Genomic DNA, 23,282 nt, shown 5'->3' with positions numbered 1-23,282 from the left:
GCTAAATACGCTTCTAACGCTCCATTTTCGTCCGCTCGTTCGCCAAAGCGACACCGCAATTTCTTACTCGTGATGTGCATTTTTGTCACAAATGTCTATATGCTAATATCAAGAATAATAGAAAGCGGTCGGACGTTTACAGCAAAGTCCTTCAGATTTTAACATGTTAAGTTACACGGAGTAGGTATTTATATAGAAATTTATACTATAAGTCGCTGCAAGCTATAAATAAAAATTAATATCTTTCTATTAAAAAAACTGACTTATTAAAAAATTACATACACATATATTTACGTGTGAGAGAGCCTGGTAAATAAACATCGACTGGGGTATAATAGTACTAATAATCTTATATACATCAAAAGCTCTTAAAAAATATATGTATAACAAAAACATTTTAATTAAATGTATTTTAATGGATAGCGCGTTATATGTTAATTTGTTAATTTATTTAAAAAACGAAATAAAACTGTGTAGTTATAGTTTAAACGTATATGTATTGTAATAATTGCGTTTTTAAGTACACTTCCCACTGATTAACGCAATTAATGCAATCTTTTACACACGTATCATTTTCACACGTTAAATAAATTGCTAAATTTTATAACAATGTAATATACGTAACATCTGTAAAATATTTCTGATTTCAACGTTCGCACGAATCAAAGACACATTTTACGTTAAGGCGGAAAGGTATGTAGGTAGCATTAAAAAAAAACTTTTATTCCTTTTCCACACTCGTTACACATGTAAAAAGACACTGGTTGGTCGACACTAAATCCTTATCTGGAAGCAGTGTGGCGAAAACGATTGATATATAAAAAGGCAATACTCTCTAAATGTCCGGTGAACGAATCAGCGCTATCATCGGTCATTAAATAATAATCTTTGCTAATATTAATATTTCGCATACTAATATCCAAGAGTTTGTTGATCGGTAACACATTGCAAGCCTCCCGCGTCAGCGGCTCTCATCGTTTGCGAGTTTCAAACGGGATGTCGGGAATCGGGTAATTGTATCCTACGTATGGCTTAGCTGTCGTGGGCGGCAGAGTCGGGGGTGGTGCCGGTCTTCCGGTTGGTGGCGGCAAGGTCGACGTGCTGGGTGTGATGCTGTAAATGGGCGAGGGTGGCGGCGGAGCCGTCACGGTTGGATATACCGGCCTCGGGGTTGACGGGGGAAGATACGGTGGTGGTCGGGTTTTCGGCGTTTCCGGGGGAGGCACGTAGGTCGTTGGTGTATACCTTGTAGTGGTAGGCGTATATCTGCTTGTGGTAGGCGTATATCTGCTTGTGGTGGACGTATATCTGGTCGTGGTTGGAGTATATCTGGTCGGAGTGTATCTAGTCGTGGTTGGAGTGTATCTAGTCGTGGTTGGAGTGTATCTAGTCGTAGTTGGAGTGTATCTGGTCGTGGAAGGAGTTGTCGTGTATACAGTTGGGGTAAATTTAGTGGATGGCGTAGAGTAAGGTGGAAGGTAAGTAGATGGTTGAGCAGTAACTCTCGTACTGAATCGAGTGGTAGGTCGCGTTGTGTATTGTGTAGGAATTCTTGTCGTAGTTCTCGCAGTAGACGGCTGTCTCGTAGTATATGTTCCAATTCCAGTCTCAAATGATCCAGCTCCATAATCTGTATCTATTTCTGTTGTTGTCCTTGGAGTTGGGGGTACGTAAGGAGGTCTAGCTGAAGATGGCGGCAGGTAAGGAGGTGCAGTTTTAGGTGGGGGTGGAGGAGGTGGTGGTGTTCTGGTTACGGGAGGATACGTAAAAACTGTTCCTGGTATAGTATATACATATCCTCTCGTACTTGGCGTTTGCGGAGGTGGTGTCCTTGGTGGTGGTGTTCTTGGTGGAGGAGTTTGGGGAGGCGGAGTATATGGTGGTGGCGTTTGCGGAGGAGGTGTCCTTGGTGGTGGCGTTCTCGGAGGTGGAGTTTGTGGGGGACGTGTATATGGTGGTGGTGTTCTTGGTGGAGGTGTTTGTGGGGGAGATGTGTATGGTGGTGGCGTTCTCGGTGGCGGAGTTCTCGGAGGAGGAGTCTTGACAGGTGGTAAGTATGGTGGTGGCGTTCTCGGAGGTGGAGTTTGTGGGGGTGGTACATATGGTGGGGGTGTTCTTGGTGGTGGAGTTGGCGAGGGTGGTACGTATGGTGGTGGCGTTCTCGGAGGTGGAGTTTGTGGGGGTGGTACATATGGTGGGGGTGTTCTTGGTGGTGGAGTTGGCGAGGGTGGTACGTATGGTGGTGGCGTTCTCGGAGGTGGAGTTCGTGGGGGTGGTATATATGGTGGTGGTGTTCTTGGTGGAGGTGTTTGTGGGGGTCGAGTATATGGCGGCGGCGTTCTCGGTGGCGGTGTTCTTGGTGGTGGAGTTGGCGAGGGTGGTACGTATGGTGGTGGTGTTCTTGGTGGTGGAGTTGGTGAGGGTGGTACATATGGTGGGGGTGTTCTTGGTGGTGGAGTTGGCGAGGGTGGTACGTATGGTGGTGGTGTTCTTGGTGGTGGAGTTGGTGAGGGTGGTATATATGGTGGTGGTGTTCTTGGTGGAGGTGTTTGTGGGGGTCGAGTATATGGCGGCGGCGTTCTCGGTGGCGGTGTTTGTGGGGGTCGAGTGTATGGCGGCGGCGTTCTCGGTGGCGGTGTTCTCGGAGGAGGAGTCTTAACAGGTGGTAAGTATGGTGGTGGCGTTCTCGGAGGTGGAGTTTGTGGGGGTGGTACGTATGGTGGTGGCGTTATTGGTGGTGGTGTTCTTGGTGGGGGTGTTTGTGGGGGTGGCACATATGGTGGTGGTGTTCTTGGTGGAGGTGTTTGTGGGGGACGTGTATATGGTGGTGGCGTTCTCGGGGGTGGTGTTTGTGGGGGTGGTACATATGGTGGTGGTGTTCTTGGTGGAGGTGTTTGTGGGGGACGTGTATATGGTGGTGGCGTTCTCGGTGGCGGAGTTTGTGAAGGTGGTACATATGGTGGGGGTGTTCTTGGTGGAGGAGTTTGTGGAGGTGGTACATATGGTGGTGGCGTTCTCGGAGGTGGAGTTTGTGGGGGACGTGTATATGGTGGTGGCGTTCTCGGTGGCGGAGTTTGTGGGGGTGGTACATATGGTGGAAGTGTTTTTGGTGGAGGAGTTTGTGGGGGTGGTACATATGATGGTGGCGTTCTCGGAGGTGGAGTTTGTGGGAGACGTGTATATGGTGGTGGTGTTTTCGGTGGCAACGTAAACTCTGTATCTGGAGTTGAATAAACGTATCCTCCTGTAGTTACTGGAGGTAGTGTTTTAGGCGGTGGCGGTGGTGTTCTAGGCGGTGTCGGGAATGGAGTCCTTGGGGTAGTATATGTATACCCATCTGTTACTACACGTGTTGTCGTTTTTGGTGGTGGTGGTGGTGGGGTTCTTGGTGGCGGTGGCGGCGTCCTTGGTGGTGGTGGCGGTGTTCTAGGCGGTGTCGGAAATGGAGTCTTCGGAGTTGTATATGTATATCCATCTGTCACTACACGTGTTGTCGTTCTTGGTGGTGGTGTTCTACGCGGCGTCGGGAATGGAGTCCTCGGAGTTGTATATGTATATCCATTGGTCACTACACGTGTTGTCGTTTTTGGTGGTGGTGGTGGTGTGGTTCTTGGTGGCGGTGGTGGTGTTCTAGGCGGCGTCGGAAATGGAGTCCTTGGGGTAGTATATGTATACCCATCTGTTACTACACGTGTTGTCGTTCTTGGTGGTGGTGGCGGTGTTCTAGGCGGTGTCGGGAATGGAGTCCTCGGAGTTGTATATGTATATCCATCTGTCACTACACGTGTTGTTGTTCTTGGTGGTGGTGGTGGGGTTCTTGGTGGCGGTGGTGGGGTTCTAGGCGGCGTCGGAAACGGAGTTCTCGGAGTTGTATAAGTATACGGTAGGAATGTCACCGTTGTTGGCCTTAACGTTACTATGCTTGTCCGTGATCCTCTGTCAACATAAACATAATTTACAATATGTGTTTACTAAAAAATTATCATTAATTTTTACGTAAGTATCGTTTGATTACAAATGCCTTTTTTAAAGGCAAATTTAATTTCAAGCTAATATAGTGTTAGAAGCATTAAAATTCTTAATTACTTACTCAGAGGGCAAAGTAAAAGGCTTAGATGGTGGTTCATAGATGTAACCCTGGAACTGTGGGCTGTTCTCTATCGCACGTTTGCTTCTCTCACGGTTTGCATCTGCATGACACGTGGAGAGCACGGCCACCAGCACGGCCGCCCACAGCAGCTTCCACTGCAACATAGCTTTCGTTAAATTTTCACAATTCCAAATAATATAATTTGATTCTGTTTGTATATATATATTAGATTAAAAGTAATTATAATTAAAAATATTTTTTTGCATTTAAGCTTTCTATTATATCCTATGGATGTCCATATTATGTCCAGAATGCCTATGAACGTTATTTGAATATTTATAGGATATTGGTGCTATCAGGGTAAATTGCGTCAACAATCGCTGATTGAAAAAATAAATAAAAATCATTTTATTCACTCTTTCTCGCGATAATTAGTCGAGCGTTCACGTATGCAATCGTAATAGATTGGAGATCATCTTCAATCTCACGCTTCACCCACGGTGATCTTACATAACGCATCTCGGCCACGAAGCGCTATGTATTATGACGATGATGATCGTAAAAGGTTGGCGAGCGTAGAATACGGTGTATCGTCTTTTCATTGATTAACGTTCGACGATGCAAACAGTGCCATTTACTGCAACTAGGCAAAATGCTTCCCGTTAATATAAAAATTTTTATACGGCAGTTTTAAGTGTTTATACTATGCTGTTTTTATTATTTTATCTTTTTTTTGTTTAATTTTTATTATTTAATATTTGTAGTATATAAAACATATTTTATATTTAAGTTCTTTTATATTAAAATAAAGATGTCTTTCTATAGTTCACTGTATTTGTTTTTGAAATCTGTATGGATAATCTCACACTTCCAACCAGATACATCGCGTTCTCGTTAGCGGATTCAAAGGCGTCCGTTTAATTTCATTAGATTCAACTGGCACTTCTGATTTGCGAATTAAATCGCCGTTATGTTTGTGCGACGGCATGTGTGTTCGACGAATGATGATTCTGTCTCGAAGAAGCGCGTCTAGTAACCTTTAGCTTTATAATTTATATAGAAAGATGGCAGCGTGCGCGCGTGTGTCACGGGGAAAAGATAGCCTCTCTCGACTTGTATCTTACTAGTATGTGAAAGATTTTTGTTGTAGAAGTGCTGGAATCGGTGAGAGAAGCGATACAGGTCACCAACACTATAGGTCCCACAAATGTAGTAAGATTTTTAAATTAAAATTTACATTTTTTTAAAAACATTAATTTTTAAAGTATTAAAATTTATTTAAAATAATCATTTTTAATATTCTAATTTTTTCATTAAAAGGAAGATGACTCTAAATTACTATTCTGATTCCTGGGCTTTAAGGCAAATTATCTAAAAATTTTGAAATACATTTTTAAATATTTTACCGATAAAAGTTAAAAAGGATATAGCGAAGCTTGAATTTAACATTGACTTTTATTGTACAGTTCCTTTCTAATTGCTGTGTAATTAAAATTGTTCTAATGGAGAGATCTAATAGAATATCAACATTTGTTAACATTAAACATGTAATAGTAATATCGTGCATATCATATTTGTGGCACAATATGTGTAATAAAATTATTATAAAAGAAGTGCAGAAAATGTAACTGATGTGCAAATATTTTAAAATTTTTTAGGTATATAATAATATAAGAGCACGAATATACATATGAAATAGCAATGATAAAAGTGTAAAGTATTTAAATTTATAACACTCATTCGAAAACAAAAATTGACCAAAAACCGAAGAAATAATTAATTTAAATTAGAGCTTATTGTAAATAGTTTAGAAATAGTGTGAGCAAAATTTTTACAATTCACAAGGAAGCTTATTATAATACATTGTTATTTTGAAGATTGGTATTATAAGAAACAATGTACCTATCAAATAATTTCTGTACTTCCCTGATGATATATCTATGGCATCATCTAAGTCAATCGAATTACGATCCATTAACTCGTCACTATATCTGTTCCACCTTTGACCTTTTCTATATTTGCTTTAGACAGGTTTCTCTTGTAACGTGTCATTGTAGGAACCTTATTGTGTTAACAACAGGGAGTTCTCTTTTGCTTGAGGCGACACAATAATCACAAGAACCTAACCAGTCATGTCGGATAAGTCAATGGCAACTTATGATCTCGAACAGATTTTCACTGCTTATGCAAAACTGTTCAAAGTTTTTAAAAAGTTTCAAGGTGCTATTGAAGTTTACTTATAAGATTGATTTTTTTTTTAACACTGAAAAAGAGAGAGATTCTTTTATTATATTTTATATTATACTTAAAACTATCTTGTGAAACTCTAGTCTGCTATTTGTAAAATTTGTTTTTTATATATTTGCTAATTTTAATGTAATTTTGAACTTATTTTGTTAATATTCTCATTCAATTTTTCTCGTTCAAAAATTTATGTGCTTTAAAATGATTAACCATGAACTCGAATCATGAAAAAGACTTCAAAAATCATTTATTAAGATTGTATATGTAAATAAAAATTCTGTGTAGGGAGTATTCGGTAATAACGCTACTAGTTTTATTAAGAACGGCGTAAGTTCGCTCAAGTCTCTCGGCAGATTACGCAGGTTGCAGTTATGTAAATGTAAAAGGACTCGTGAACAACATTCTTGCAAAGCGCCTTGCAACTGCGAGACGGCATATTATTTCGTGAAAAAGACAGGACTGTGATTTGCATGATGTAGACCGTTTCCCCTGCCGAGTGCCAGAAATAGTCTTTGATGGAATTTATGACAGGACTTATATTTGCAAACCATTTACCAGTGACATGAGTAATCATTCTATCCTTGCAACTGTAGGATGCTCAAAAGATTTTAAGAAAGAAGAGAGGTTGCGCTTTCTCAAGAGTCTCGAGAGATCATTTAAATTTAAAATGCAACGCAATAGAACGTAAAGGAGTTAATTTCGAAACTTTATTGTACAAGTACACGCACGCTTTACTTTATCGCGAACGATTATCTCGCTGGACGCGATAAGTAGGACAATTATTAGAGCATATTAACTGTGCGGACACCCGGCAGTGCGCTATCCTGTTTGTTCAGCGCTGTGCGAGGGTCCGTGCCGATTAAGTAAACAATCGATCACTCTCACAAAGTATTCTCAGACGCTTCATTTACATTTGGAGAAAGCGAGAGTCCGCGAGATGCTGGCCGATAAGCGACATGGACCTCGATGGCTTTTTTCTCATTGGATCGACGTATGGCTCGTGTAAGGTGCAAAATGTCTTGCGCAACGTAATCGAGCGTTGAAATTTCTAATCGCGCGATTGTCCTTAATGGACATACGGAAGACAGTCGATCAAATCGCGAGGTGATCGCCAAAGGTATAGAATTTTTTTTATATAAACCTTTCCGAGATAATTGCACGAATAGATAAAGGGGTTCTCCAGGAAATGTTGCAAGCGCAGTTTATAAAAAAGTATTTTTTATTATAGTAATTAAAAACAGCAAGATGCAATTAAAAACTTTCTACGTAATCTTAGAATCATAAAATTTCAATTAATATAAATATAACCACTTAATAAAAGACATATTAATTTCTATAAATGTCAAAAGTGATATAAAAGGCTTGAAAAATCTTCACGAGAGACTTTAATCAAATCTTATCGAAGAAAGTTTATTTAATAATGTTTTTCACGAACAAGTGGATCCTAGTATCAGTAGTGTTTTCGAATGATTGTATCGGATTTATGCAAATCACGTAACCTTTTCTTAAATAAATGTCAAGGATTAAAAAGTTGCTAATAGCTAAATCTATAGCATCGGGGAATATTGTCGAATCAATATTCTAAATGGTGTTCACGTGAAGAATGTATATGGCAATAAAAAGTTCTGGTAATGTCTAATTGATAGTCACATTACGTGTTTTGTAACAGCGGATTACCGAATCACATTGCCTATCAACATAATCGCGTTACTCATTGATTGAATATTAATTGTAAAAAAAAAACATGCGGTAAAGAGACTTAACTAAGTTAACGGTTGTCATCTCGTGATTATGTGGCCTTTGGTAACCTGGTGGTTCATAAAGCTGTATTCGTGTCATTAGTATTCGTCTATAGCATACATTACGAAATCAGGTAATGTAACAAACATGTATGATAAAAAATTCTGGAAAAATTAATACCCTATTTTATAGTCGTATATGCAGAAATCAGATAAAACGTAAGCAAGATATATATATATATATAAAATGTATATATAAAAATATATTTCACATGCGACAGACATTCGGGGAGAACTTTCTTTCGCAAGACGTGATTCTTCGCGTAACACGCATCCTTGACAGAAAAAAGCAGGTGCCATAATTCGCGAGCGACACCCAGACTGCGAATCGCGCCTTAGTCAGTGGACGTTAACCGTGCTGGAGAAAGCAATTTGTCAGGTTCGGCTTAACGCGCGCGCGGTCGACCGCTCTTAGCAAAACAGGCTTAATCAGCGTGGGGTGCGTGTATGTTCAATGGGTGAAACGTACACAGCCGGGTCAACCTTATAAGGTGCAAATATATAGTTTCTTGCATAATTCGTGCAAGAGAGTCATCAGCGAGTTGCGTCTTACTAGCACTAACAAAATACGATTAAAGCCTTCGGGACAGGTGCTTTCCAATTATCTCGCTCAACGATGATAAATGCTCGTATCGATTAGCGTAATCTTCTTCATAATTTTCTTCACTGATTGTGTCATATCTCAAAATAAAGTAAAAGTCACGACGCTGAATACTGCATGTGTTATGCATAGCAGCGAAATGACGAACAGAAGAAAAAATTATCTAAAAAAGTATTATACAATTTGTGAAGTATAAACTCTTTTATCTTCTTTATCTTTCGAAATTTCTCGAATTTAACAAACATATGAAGACTATATTATGATTCTCATTTATTTAGCTAATCTACGTCACAAATTTGTAAAAGATTTTATTAATTCCTTTCTCAAAAACTGCGACGCTCCTTTTCTATTTAGACTAATGTGTACTTCATTAATTAGCTAGCAGCTCACAATTCTCCAAGTATTCTAAATTGCTTACGCTCATCATACAATAATGTATAAGTAACGAATAAGTAAAGATAATATATGTATCTTGCACCGGTCAATATCAATGCGTCATTATTAATTATTTGTTTATTAATAAAGTCAATAATAATTACTATGCATCACAGTACAATCATATATAAAAAGTATAAAAACATATCTGCAATTACCGACGTTTTATCGCACCTGCGACTCGTAATTACTTTCTGCATACGGTGTCACGTCTCTGTCATCGAAGAACAACGCGGCTCCGAAAGACTGACGAGCTATTGTCGAACGCCGACAAAAGTCCCGGTCGTGTAGTACCGTGTTTTCACTGCTTAACATGACAGAGCCGTTCTTTCGCATCGGTACGTACGTGCAAACGGAAAACTCGTGCCTTTGCTTTTCAACCCCGTGACATTTCCACGTGCGTTCAACCGATCGCGTGTTACATAGTAAGAAACTTGCAGTAACTCATCCGTTCGCCGCGGACATATCGTAAAAAGCACCACTTTCCTCCTCATCGTATTAGGCGTAACGGTATGTAAGCAATTACACTGCTTCATGCTGCGATGGCATTGTAGTAAAAACTTTGAGTTGTATCTGATTGTAAGTTAAAGACTTAGATTGCAGAAATTACAATAAGATCTCTCTCTCTCTCTCTCTCTTTCTCTCTCTCTCTCTCTCTCTCTCTCTCTCTCTCTCTCTCTCTCTCTCTCTCTCTCTCTCGCGCTGTAAAAATGTTAATTAAATAAAAATTAAATTGAAATTAAAAGCATACTTAAGACGTGATACAACACTTTGTAGTACTTAAAGAAAAGAATACATATATATATTTTTAATTATTCGAATTCGTCGAAGCAACGCTGGTGGGCTATCCTACATTTTTTGAAGCGTTCTTTTGAGTAATGATCTGAGCGATAGTAAGAGAGAATGACGAGTTCATATTTCATGAAACAACGTGGTGGGATATCTCGGCATATAATTAAAAAGATTTCAATCTCGTGTTGCGACGAATTTCTCGCGCTGCTACCAAAAGGCAGGAGTTCGCGCGCTCGCCGCGATGATGATGGGCCGCATTATAATTGCATTACGCAAGCGGACCGGCGGTTGACCTCGCAAGATCGGCGATCCTGTCCGGCTCGCGAAGAGAAAAACGAAGGGGAGCACGAGGTGGGAGAAGAAAAAGGACAGGCGGGTATTTATCGTTATTACGAAAGGACGCGTGGACTCATCTTGAAATTTACTGACCAATTTTGTCCCGCAGGGACCCGTTATTGCGTAATCAAAAATACCACAATCAACGGCATCGCTGGTGTCGACTGGTCGCCTGGCTGCAGTTCGGCTGATCGATGCGAATATACGGGAGATGAGGACGGTGCCCGATAAATGCAAATATAAACGTCGGCGCTCCGTATTTATGTCAGCGTTACGTCGTGCGAGCGGTACGATACACGGTGTGAGTCACGTGTGAAACGGACGTCCTACCGCGAAAATCTCGAGTCTCGTTGACGAGTGACTGTTTGATATTGATAGATAGCGATCGGCTCGCTGTAACGAGAGATGGATTCTGAGATGCTCCGAATCGCTTTCTATATCGCGTATAACACTGCTTTGTATTTCTTTCGTAACAAAGGACTGTATTTCAAACGAGGATATTATATCACGCATTGATAGATCGAGTTTAGAAGTTTTTTTTAATTGAAATCAAGATACGATTAAAAGTTATGTTATCCGTAGCTTGAGCTGTACTGCTTATTCCTATATTTCTATAATTTTTTAATTTTGTCATTATAAAAAATATTATATTTAAAGACCTCCACAAAATATCGGAATATTTTTTTGGATAAATTTCTATATTTGATTCTATATACTAATATAGATATATGAGTAAAATTAATAATTCTATGGCTGTCGCGGATTAAATCAATTGCAACAAAAATAAAAAATATATACTAAGAAATTGAAAGTTATTTGCGATGATGTTAAATTACGTATGAAAGCTGTCATAGACTTTCACTTGGTTCCTTTCGGTCATCTTTCCATTACATGGGTGAACTTTAAAAGCGCTTTGCAAATAATAAAAAAGTTTTGCGTGAAAATACGTAGCATTAAAATAATTATGATAAAACGAATGCAATTTAAATTTTGCAGTCTTGAAAAACGTTCTTGGGCAATGCAAATATATCTGAAATACCGAGTCTTAAAATATGTAATTGCGAAACAGTCAATAATGTTTCTCCTGTAAATGCATTCTTGTATTATGTAAATACGATAATCTCAAAATATCCTTAGTCTTTAAATGTTAAAGCTTTTTCGGAATTTTTAAATTATATTTTTATAATTTCAAGAATTTTCCTTGAGCACCTTATAAATTTCTTATAATTTTGGAAACATTTTTTAAAGTCGCGACAGCCTCGAGGAAGACCTAAGCTTAGTTTTTCAATGGCATTTTTTGAACACTGTCAATTTAATAAATTTCAATGATTCTCTTTTAATGGTATCGTAAATTTCATCAATTAATTTTTTTTGACAACCATGGAATGACGAAGTCGAGTGTTCTGTTCGATCGATACACAGTCAGAAGACTTCCGAGGACGCGGCGCTTACGAAATGTACTTGGATGAACGCATGCATTTATGCTAAGCGAATAGGATATTGTAGAGGTATGTTTATTTTTAGGAAGTCACTTCCAAAACAGCTAAGTGACATCAAGAGTTCTCTCATTTTTACTTGGCGAACTATCGAAATAATTCCGGCATTTCTATGTTAACACGTTATTTAACGCTATCGAGATGTGTGACTGCATATCGAATTAATTTCAAAATTATCATAATCCGTCGGAGTTCCAAGGATTTAATTAATTCATATTGACGATTATAAGTCGTCAATTTGTTTACTGAAATGATCGCGTTTACAATCTATACAAACTAATATTAATTCAATTTGTAACACTCTATCGATATTATAAATGTAAAAATTTACTGTTCGCTTTAATTACATAATAAATAATTTCTGTTAAATTACACTGATTGAAAATCTTATTATAATGCTTATGTTTTTGTTTATACTAGAGTAATTAATTTTCAAGAAAATTACTTCTAAATAACTAAAAATAGTCTTTACCTTACGAGAAATAAATGCAAAATCAAAGTAAGATTAATTTTATGACACAAAAGACGACTATAATCTTAAAGTAAATTACGAAAATATTATTCAATTACTATATCTTCACATTGTTCGTAACACATACCAGTTCTAATGGTTCAGCGATCGAATAAATCGTTTCGCGATGGCAATCATGACCATTGAACAGAGTGAAACGAAGATACCGAATTAAATCTCTTCGACGAGATTCTTGGACGTGACGAATCGTCAACAGACAATTTATCATTCTGTCGACGGGCAATAATCTGGGGATTTAGAAGAAGAATTCTTCTCGCGGTGAAAGATCTGTTTGCGTAATACGCCGAGCACATGCTTCGGCAGTAATTACGACATTTTTGCGGATCGCTAACGATCCACAGTCATTGACATTCAGCCCGAATGGATGCCAAGCAGCGAATAGATCAGTGAAAGTTATGATTGCGTTGTAAAATGAGCAATTAGTATTATAATCGATTAATCGTAGATTACAATTTGTAAAAAATATACATTTTGTAAATAAAATAATAATTATTAATTATAATAATTATTACTTACTTATTCCTTATGATTCTTTAATTATACATACAATGTATCAGATTTAATTTCTTTAAATTACGTTATTCCAATCAATAATTATTATAACGTATTCCTTTATAATTGCAAGTTTATAATAATTTGCCATTTAATATACATTTTTTATTTATATTTCTACATTTAATTAACATTTTGAAAAGCTAAAAAATATGTTTATTTAATTATAAGACGTTGTATAGATGTAATATTTGCATAGCTACTGGTGGTATCACGTTAATTGAAAAGTATCGATCCTAATATTTTTCATAATCCAAAAACCTTTCACGCGAGGCTGGCGCAGTTTTGCAGTTAACGATTTACCATTAAGTCGTGCATTAAATATTGCTGAGTGTTGCGTCAAAGTGTGACGTTCTTGCATGTAGAATTGTGCCAATGACGTATAGATTATCATTACATATTTACGTCTCATTCGTAATTTCTATATGCAAATATCACAAACATAACTGTAGAATTACTTCGTCACCGAATCAATCATATAAATTTTTATGACAATATAAAAATTTGTTTACAGGCTAAACGACGACACTAATTAATTATACGTGCATAAAGAATTATGCAATTTCTAATCGTACATCGATCTTTAACCCTCGGTTAACTTGAACAAGAATTTCAATTATGCATTATGCAAAATGTATTTTGCACGATGCAAAACTATTGCACGACAATTTCGCCAATCCTACTACTCGCGTCGATAGTTATTCGTTAACGTCCAGACTATATATTTAATCAAGGGACTATGCCGTGAAAGCATTTGATTAGCTGACAAGCTAATCTTGTAGCAAGAATGCTATACACATGTTGTTATAAGTAATAGAAATTTATCGACATTTATATATACGAAGTTGTAGAATTTGAAAAACTGCAATGTTCAAAGAATTAATAAAACTAAAGTACTCTGTGTAACGAAAATCTCAATTAAAATAGATTTTAAATTTAACTCAATTATTCAATTATTATTTTGCAAATAATATAAATAATAAGCGCGATGTTAGAACATTGCGTTTTGCCGAAGCAGAGAAATGAATGGAAAGTGAGAGTCGACAAATGAAAGCGATTAAAATCGCCAAAAGACCGCGCTGTCGATCCGTATACAGTTCGTCTAATTTGCATATAGGGCGTGCTAGGCCGTGAACCGGTGAAAGATTTGTGTAAGTATCGTAACTGGTGTCTTATTTGATACCGAATAGAAGACGCGGTTGTATTACGTCATGAGATCCTCGAGACTTGTAATGGCACGCGAACCGAACAGTTTGATGGCGTGAACTTTTTACGCGCAGAACTGCGCGATTGACCTTTATCGGACGAAAATTTACTTTGTTACGTGATCGTTCCCATTTAAATTCTACGTATTAAGCAAGAATTAGGCATTTCTAACTCGATCGACAGAATTTGAAATATAGATATTACATAAGTTGCTAACTCTCGGTCTCCGATTGGGATCTCGTATCTGCATCATCAATGCAGGATCGCTATAAAATTAATTCACCAGCTAACTGAATTTACCAGCTCGTGACTAATACATCTTACAAGAGAAAAGATTAATAATAGCGTTTTGTTTTAGAATGCTTTCAGAAGTCACGAAGCAGACGGAGATGATAGTTTAAAATGATTTTTGTAGAAATAAATGTGAACAAGTTGGCGGATTAGAGTCAGTGAATGGTGTTCTACAGAAATTTTATGTATTAAAATTATTTTACGCGACGCGCGAGAGAGAGAGAATGTAAGCTTCACATTTAATGAAAATAATACTTCTAAATAAAATTTGCTAATCGAACATGTTAATATATTTCAAAATAACTATAGTCAAAATCGTACTTTAAATAAAACATACTTGAAAAATAAAAATTTTTCTTCCGAAACATATCTATTAACTAATTTTCTTTTTTTTACTTGTACACAATGGCTTTGGTAGCTTAAATCTTTTCTGATAAAAAAAAGATATTTTTTATTGTGATAAGAGAATTTTAAAAAAGTATGTGACAAGGATTTTAAATTAAGGAACAATAATAACCCTTGACATTTGCGACCGCTGCAACGGCTGGCCGTCTCGCTATTAATTCCCGCGAGAAGATTGGGTTTATGTGTAAATACCAAACGACAAGCTTACCGACGAAAACGCTACTCTACAGAAAGGAAAGTGCACACGACGGGTGTGTTAATACTCATAAGAGTCGAAAATCGAAGGCGCGACCGAGTGTTCTCGCCATTGTCACGAAAATGCATGCGGAATAAATTATCGCCGTTGCATCTTTACCGTTACATTCGTTGAACTCGATACTTTCTACCGCGATTTTTTTTTACGTTATTGCAGCACGACAAAATTGAAACTTTAAAGCTGAAATACACAATGCAAAATATATTTAATAAAAAACTCATGTAACGATGCAGCGGATTCGATGGTATCATAAATCTTAAAGAATTTTTTCCTGCGAAAATTGAAAGAGTGTAATATTAAGTAAATTTAATATTAATATTAATATTGATATTAAAAATAATAATTAAGAATTTGAAAATTTTATACCAAAAATGCTAAATAAAAAGCTCGCCAAGTGAAAATCGAAATCACCATTACATAAGTTTTCTCATTAAACTTTTACGACTTTTTTTTTACAAATATCGATGTCTATCACTTTTTTTTAGATATGGCAACAAGATTATTATCACTTCTGTTTTTTGGATTTTCATCTGTCACGAGATGCAACATTACTGCTGAAATGTTTTGCACGAGAAGGATTCCTAAGAACTTCAGGACATTAGCGTGAAAGATCGACGAACGGTGAAGGGTATATCGTGCAAAGTTCAATTTCTCGATCTCGGTTCTCGAGTAGCAGCAATTTTCCACCAGTTTTGTTCACTGTATCTCACTTCTCAAGAACACTTCCCGATAGAAAAAGAACTTGCGCAACCCCTTCGCGCGTTGAGTCCAACATCCACCCCCATGCCTATTTTCTTTCACGTCACTTCGCGTCCACGATTCGTGATGCACTGCTACTTACCATGGCTAGATCGCTGCGCTAATCACCGATGAAGATGATCCAAAAACGGACACTTCAAAACGAACACATACCTCACTCGGGAGAGCGCGAGCGTCCCGGGAGGTGACTTCTTCGCTTGCGGACGACCAAGAGCATTTATAGGATTTACCTGATTGGCTGGTGGGGAGGACAGAACGTTCGGTCCATGAAGATTATCGCCAAGCATGAGACGTCCACGGAGAGGATGCTGTAATTCTTCTACTTCCACGCACATGCACAGGTGGGGGTTGGTCTGAAAAGGTAGAGGGAGAGAAAGAGCCCGGAGAAAGACGGAGAAGATCAGAGGGGAAAAGAGAGAGAAGAGAGAGAGAGAGAGAGAGAGAGAGAGAGAGAGAGAGAGAGAGAGAGAGAGAGAGAGAGAAAAAGAAAGTGAGAGTGAGCATCTCGTGAGAAGGACGGAGCCATCCGCGGTATTACAAAGGTCCAAACGAACGATGGATGCTGAATGGCGATAGCCGAAGGACTCCGTATTCGTCCCTGATCCCAGAGCGCGCCGACGAACGTTTGGAGATGATGATTTTCGAGAGACTCAAGGACACTCGTGCGATCAAAAAAGAGGAATGCTGATATCGCATTCCGTGTCGCCGGCGGGTGCATATGCATTCTCGTGGACGTTAAAAAAAAACACGCGGATTCGATGGCAGCAAGATGAACGTCGTTTCTCCGAAACAAGGCTCCTCGATGTCTTTATTTTGATAGAAAACGATAGAAAGTGATTGTGTGTGTGTGTGTGTTGAAAGGTATATGCAAGTTTCATGTTAATGATTAATTTTAAAACCTGATCGATTGTCGTAATAGTGTAGTACGCACTTAAGTTATTTTTTTCTGATTAGCTTCATTAAAGGAGAGCCACTAGAATTTATTTATTGTCTAGAACGTTATTTAAAATTTAATATAGAAGATTGGATTGTCGTTATAAAATTAACAAAAATAACGGATTAAAATAAATCAAGTTATGCTTGATTGAATTTTGTCGAACTGCATAATCGGTCGCCACTTCTTTTTCTGCATTTTTCTCTATGGAAAAACAAGGACACTAAACTTCTGCACTGTGATCCCCAAAATAGGGTTGACCTACGCATATTTAATTATAAACGGGCTCAAGATTCGGTTTTTTTTAATATTTCTGCTACATAATTAACCAACGAAAGGGTATAATTATTATGCCATAACACGACAATAAATTTCACTGTTCTGTTATGCAACTGCTTTTTCATTTTAAGCTCTAAGGGTGTAATTCAAAGTGGCGATAAATATCGCCGTGTAACGGTAAGCGATTGGACGGCCTGGGAAGAGACTGTAACATATTTTACTATCGTAAATGTCTACCGTGCGTATGTCTGTCAAAGGCGTGTCTCTATCGATTCTGCTGATATACATATAACGTAACGCAGGAGCCGGCACACGCGATCGAATTTAATTGCCGTCGTAAAGCGAGGGTGACGGCCGCTTTGCACGAATTTCACGGACCTCTTGTATTTACTGCTTGTGGATTTTGATATTGTTGACATTTGAATACTGCGCAAGAGTATTATGTACTGCGCGTGATGTAATCGATTTACGATTGCCGGGGGGACGTACGTCGAAAGCTGTTGGCAGAAATTTGATATTCATCTTCTAATTTCTCTCATCGTAAAAGCATTAAAACTGTAACTGCCTCTAGTTATGGACTAAAAGTTATTCGATGCATTAGATTCACTCTTTTCTTCTTCCATTTCTATTTTTATTTTATATCCTATTTTTTGCAATAAAATTATATAAATAAGACAAAAAAATATGTAATTTCCTGATATATACAGTTTAAATTGTCTCTGCCCTGATATTTTACTATAATACAATTTTATATAATACAATTTTACGTAAAAACTTTTACGTAAAACATATTTCATTTCTGTAATCGTTAATTATATATAATTTCTTCAATTAATCTTACTTGATCTCACGAGGGTGTTAAATCACGCGTGGCGGGCATCTGACTGCAAGATGCACATTTTACACGACGGCGACTTTTCACTTATGCGGGAAAAAAGTGGCGAAAAAATCCGACAGATCTTCATTGCGCAAAGTAGAGGCATTAATGTTTCTTCTTGAGTCATGTAAACTCGTTATCGGGCTTGGGACGCTTAGACACAATGATGCTCCAACGATCGTCAACGGGTCATCGCAAACGTTAAGCGAGCTTGCATTGCGCGTGGCGATGCACCAGCTATCGTGGAGTCCAATAAAAGTTTAGTGCCAGTGGCGCAAGTACTTAGAATAACAGCCTAAGTTATTTACTAACGGGAATAGTACTCATCTAGAGAAATCTTCAGTCAGTGCGCTCTTCTCGTTTGTTTCAATGTGGCAGTCAATTGCGGTGTGTCTGAAAATTATAAATGATTCGATTGTTCAGCATATAAATTTTGTGCGAAGAGAAATCAACTTAAAACACTAGACAATTTTTTAGAATTATGCACTTGGACTCCTCTACTTTATAAATATTTGAAATTGATTTCAACTGCAATAAAATTTTGATAGATAATAATTCATTTTCATTATTTGTACACATTATCAAATCATCTCATAAATTAATTATTCTTTATTTCCTTCCATACTACCTACGATTAATAATAATTATAACGTATCTATGTATTGTGTATCTATGTATTGTATATGTATGTATTGTAGCAGCAATGAGGAGTCAACAAAAAGTCCTCGAAGGTGTTTAATCTCCGCGGAATGCTACATTCCTAATAGAGATGCAATCATCTTCACGACAGACTTGGTATGTCTTCCAACTGTCGGTTTTTTTTCTCTGTCGTAGTTTTATAATATTTTCAACGTCGGCAAATCGCTACGTTAATAAAAAAAAAACAGAGATAAACATCACGCCAGATTTATTACCGTGTGATATTTATCCTAAAAAAAAGCATGTCTCCGAATACGAGAGATCTTCGACTTTTGATAAGTTTCCTAAATTTTGCGTTAAATAAAAGATTGCGCAATTATTAAGAGTAATTATGAAGCAAAATATTATTTAAAAAAAGTTATTTTGGAAAATTTTGATTTTTGCGAATTTCTATTATTTTTCATTATTTTATAAATCTATTTTTGTAACTATAAATATATTCTACATTTTTCCTCGTTCGCAGCAATCATGTTTATATCCTTATCATTATTATTCAAAAGGTTAATTTTACTACATTTAAAATATAAATTACGTCAGATACGAATGAGCGATTATAGAGGCTAATGAATTTTTAATGCAGACGAGCTAAATATGATCGCAAATAAAAAGGATTGCATCCTCCACTCGTCGCGTGAGAAATTTCTCCGATCGCGAGTTAACTCGCCATGCGCGGTGATTTCAGAGGCGTGGGTGTCGATCGCGCGTGGGAAAAAAATTCACGATTTCCACCTGTAAATTTTCCCCGAATTAAAACTGCGAGAAGAAAAAAATCGTTAGTTATAATTAAATAAATAAATATATGTAGGTATATATGTATATGCATAAAGTATTTTGATATTTCCATATCTAGATTCCATAGAACGTGCAATTTTCTCGTCCGTTCTCACTGCACTCGACGTTTTAGTATGTAATCACACAAAGGTCAAAATCATGTTCGGTATGATCTTAGATCGCTGCTGCTGGCCCTCATTAAGACTAATTGAAATGTTTTTCCTGATTGGACACTCTTACATCCGCACTTTTGTATACGCTTCTCGATCTGACCGCGAATCGTATAAATAAGTCCCGCGACGTTGTAATTATCCATGAATGAAATTCGCTTCTCGTGAAGCTAACCTTTCGCTTAGTATTTAGTTCTTGAATGAAGGGGCTCGACACAACCACAGAAAAGGTCGTGATCGCTCTGCCCGCGCGACCTTCGCTTGTCTCGTCGTTACTGCCAGATAAGTCGTTAAAGGGATACTCTCGGCAGTCTCGATAGAACAGGAAAATCGGTTTCTAAACGACGGAGCAACTATCTATTAAAAAGAAAATAGTTTTGTCAGAAATTAAAGCACATTCACAAATTTATCACAAATTTTCAATTAATTTTGATCGATCTTTAGGCGACACGGTTCCTTTTTGCAATCAAGATGCGCCTCTTTCGTCGTCGAATGTATTGAAGTTTTATGACAAAAGTCGATCCAACTTAATAAACGCTTCATTACTACCAGTTCCTATCGACTCCATTAACATGATTATGGCAAGACTGCTATTATTTTATCGGCTTATCGACGAATATGCAAATAGCCTTTGCTTCGTGAAGCGCTATGTACAAATTGGTCGTATGAGTTATTCAGAATTTCGACACACTTGTGGGTTTGCATGTACGCGATATTAACAATAAGTGTTGGCTATCTCTCATCATTTCAACTTTATAGCTGATCGGTTTACACTACGCTTGAAAAAGCAGACATTTCCTAAAAAGTATTTTCAGCGCTGATATAAATTTGTTTGTCCGCTTGGCAAAAAAGGATCTAACATAAAGCATTACCACCTTCTCCTGGAAAAATTTTATTAACGGTGTATATCACCCGCAAAGGTTTATTGCAACGTATTTACACTTGCGTATTAAGATTAGCTGGCAACCTTGGAGATTAGAATAATTTGCTTTCTGTCTCGTCCATGAACTATAAATTTTATAATTTCGTGACGAGATCGTCTTTCAGAAACGTAGATTTCATGAATTTCTAAGAATTTAAATACAAATTTGATTCTCATTCACATATCCGCGATGAATGTTTGGCGTCTCCTATCTTGATCAAAAGCGATACTTGCGTCCCTGAGGAGCGTAAAAGTTTAAGGATTTCCAAATTAATTTTCGGATGCATAAATTTTTTCTTTATTAAATCAAATTACATAAAAAATAAAATTAAAACAAGAAAAAATACATATATGTATATTAAAATATACATATATGTATATTAAAAAGCTTTAAAGAATATTGTGAAAAGAACATGGGAAAAGAACAAAAATAAAACTAAAAATTGAGTTTGATACAACGAATATTGGCATTATCATGCATTTGCATTTAAATTGTTCGTATATTACCATCCACATTCTTAAAGTCATTGGAATTCGGAAATCCCGAAGGACGTGGCCAGTTCGTTACCAATGCATCTCTTTCAGACTTCTGAAAAAACATAAAGTCTCTAACTAAATATAGCAGTGCTGTAAATTAATTAAATCTTACAACAGGATAGCATTAAGTTTATATATGTATATGTTTTTCAGTCTTCGTCTGAAACGTCTGCAAAATTTTATTTTCTTTATCTTTATTCACTCATATTCCACGTAAAACATTTTATATAATATAATAATTATGACGTTAAATGATTAAGATCTCGTACTGGCGAAAGGAATAGGAACTTATATTCGAGAAAGAAGCTTTAAAACGCCACCACCCTCATTATCAGCGCTATTACGTATTACTTATGGTAATAAGCGTTATGAAGTAACAAATTTTTGCTACATTCAGCGCCTTCTCTATTTAATGTATTAACTGCGTAAAATGTTCGCATAATATTTCCCAATTCATTAAGAATGCTCGCGGCAGTAGCATTTCGTTGTTGTTGGATTTCAGATTCTCTTCGGAATCTTTCGTTGAAGATACGCACAGTCGAGGCACTCGCATTATTATTTATTGAAAACTTGTTAATTCTGTTGCGCTTCGAGAAGCGATATAAACACGGTGCATGAAAATGAGATCTGAAACGTTTTTATCATTAACATCGCATATTAGATTGATTGTGCGTAATGAGAGTGTAAAAATAAATTATAATATCAGCCAAAAGTATGGTGTGTTGTTAGAAAATTACAATAATATAATAATATGTTTATTAACTTCAGCTACAGCTAAGAAGTGAAGCAAATTACAATAAGATGAAGAGATAACAAGTTTGAAAGTAGTACATTATTATATCAGTTATATTTTAGTCTATTAAAATTCTGTCTAAAAATTTGTAAAAAAATTTTTATTTATAAATGTGATAATTTCAGTCTGATTTATCCGATAATATACTACGGTTAATGGCGATTTATTGAAGACGCTTTATACTCGTGGCCGAGATTGTAGCTCCCATTTCTTTTGAGTGAGGCACCAGAATCATTAAGCGCATTCTTCGGCAAACACGCAAGATAACATGAACGGAAACTTGCTGGTATTCTTTTTCCTGGTTAATTATGCTCGATCATTTACTTACCTACCGAATTTCCCGAGAAATTTACAGCTTAAATCTAAGCAATTAACTTTCCGTCAAATTTATCGCGATTTCTTTATATCATTAGAAATTTCTTTAACTGCGAATCCTTTAAAAAGTTTAAAACAACTTTGTTCGGTAATGTTCAGTATTGCGAGGAGCAAAATGATAGCGATAATGCACTCATGGCCTCGTGGACAAAATTTTCGCCATTTAAATGTCACGAGGGCGCCGAAGCTGTTTGTGGCAGGCGACTCGTTAACCGCTGTAATAACCACCATCGACGTGCCGTGTATCACATATGTTTTACTTATCTTCATATCTCCATAAATTATCCATCAAGGTCACTTTATGAATTCTATGGAATACAAAGGTATGCCTCATTGATTGAGCTCTTATTGGTTACTCCAAAGAAAATATTGACAAACATTGCGAGATCAATTTAAATTACTGCAAAAAGTGAAACTCGATAAATTATTTACCTAAGATTACTTAAAATCATATAATTGCCAAAATCAATGAGAGTATATCGTCTATTCTTCTTTTAGGCTAATAAATGTACATATAAGTAACAAGATTGAAAATATTTCTACGGCATTGCGATCAAATAAACTCGTTTTTTCAAGACGGGAGATTTCGTTTTTTTTATAGTTGAAATTCGGTAACCTTCGCTACGGCCTTGAGGTAGAATGGAGAATGTTATATATAAGTCACCTCTCTCTCTCTCTCTCTCTCTCTCTCTCTCTCTCTCTCTCTCTCTCTCTCTCTCTCTCTCACGATTAGAATATCGCTCGACGAACACTTGGCTTTTAATTCCCGGAATAATATCATCCATTACATGCATTTAAGGGCTGAATCTTGAATTTATCAGTTGTTCCCAGAAGCTATAGTTGCATAAATTATTAGCCAAACTGCTATACATTATTAATGGAACCGTTATTTTTATTGTCAAGCAACAATTCCGTGTTGATTACAATTAAAAATAATGACTATTTAATTATTTATTATTGATTATTTCTTTATAAAACAATCTTCGCTGACCTTTTCATGTCGTGCATGAAAAATAATTAATTCTACGATATTCTGCTCAAATAATCTACTTACTATTTTATTATTATAAGCATCAATTATCAGTTTTACTTATCTCTATAATGGTAATCCCATAATCCATAATAACATTT

At 36.8% G+C, this 23,282-nt stretch overlaps 1 protein-coding gene and 1 long non-coding RNA gene across 3 annotated transcripts; both read right to left on the bottom strand.

Moving 5' to 3' along the window:
* Positions 1 to 348: 348 nt before the first annotated feature.
* LOC143900996 (uncharacterized) lies at positions 349 to 16,002 on the bottom strand. 2 transcript variants are annotated; one of them, XM_077412868.1, is made up of 3 exons: positions 15,877 to 16,002; positions 4,091 to 4,245; positions 349 to 3,936 (listed from the first exon to the last, which is right to left on the bottom strand). In XM_077412868.1, exons 1-3 carry the CDS (start codon positions 15,877 to 15,879, stop codon positions 972 to 974), a joined length of 3,123 nt encoding a protein of 1,040 aa, XP_077268994.1. In that variant the 5' UTR covers positions 15,880 to 16,002; the 3' UTR covers positions 349 to 971. The 2 variants fall into 2 exon arrangements, with proteins under 2 accessions (XP_077268994.1, XP_077268986.1); XM_077412860.1 differs by lacking the exon at positions 15,877 to 16,002 and having other exon boundaries at positions 4,091 to 4,254.
* Positions 16,003 to 17,822: 1,820 nt separating this feature from the next.
* LOC143901564 (uncharacterized) lies at positions 17,823 to 20,004 on the bottom strand. Its single transcript, XR_013258120.1, has 3 exons — positions 19,700 to 20,004; positions 18,197 to 18,277; positions 17,823 to 18,121 (listed from the first exon to the last, which is right to left on the bottom strand). It is a non-coding gene; the product is annotated as an uncharacterized LOC143901564 (long non-coding RNA).
* Between the last annotated feature and the right edge of the window lie 3,278 nt (positions 20,005 to 23,282).

This window comes from Temnothorax americanus, unplaced genomic scaffold (genome assembly GCF_048541705.1).
Source record: "Temnothorax americanus isolate GAGA-0224 unplaced genomic scaffold, ASM4854170v1 Scaffold10, whole genome shotgun sequence".
NCBI classification, from domain to species: Eukaryota; Metazoa; Arthropoda; class Insecta; order Hymenoptera; family Formicidae; genus Temnothorax; species Temnothorax americanus.
This window is presented reverse-complemented; position numbering and strand designations above follow the sequence as displayed.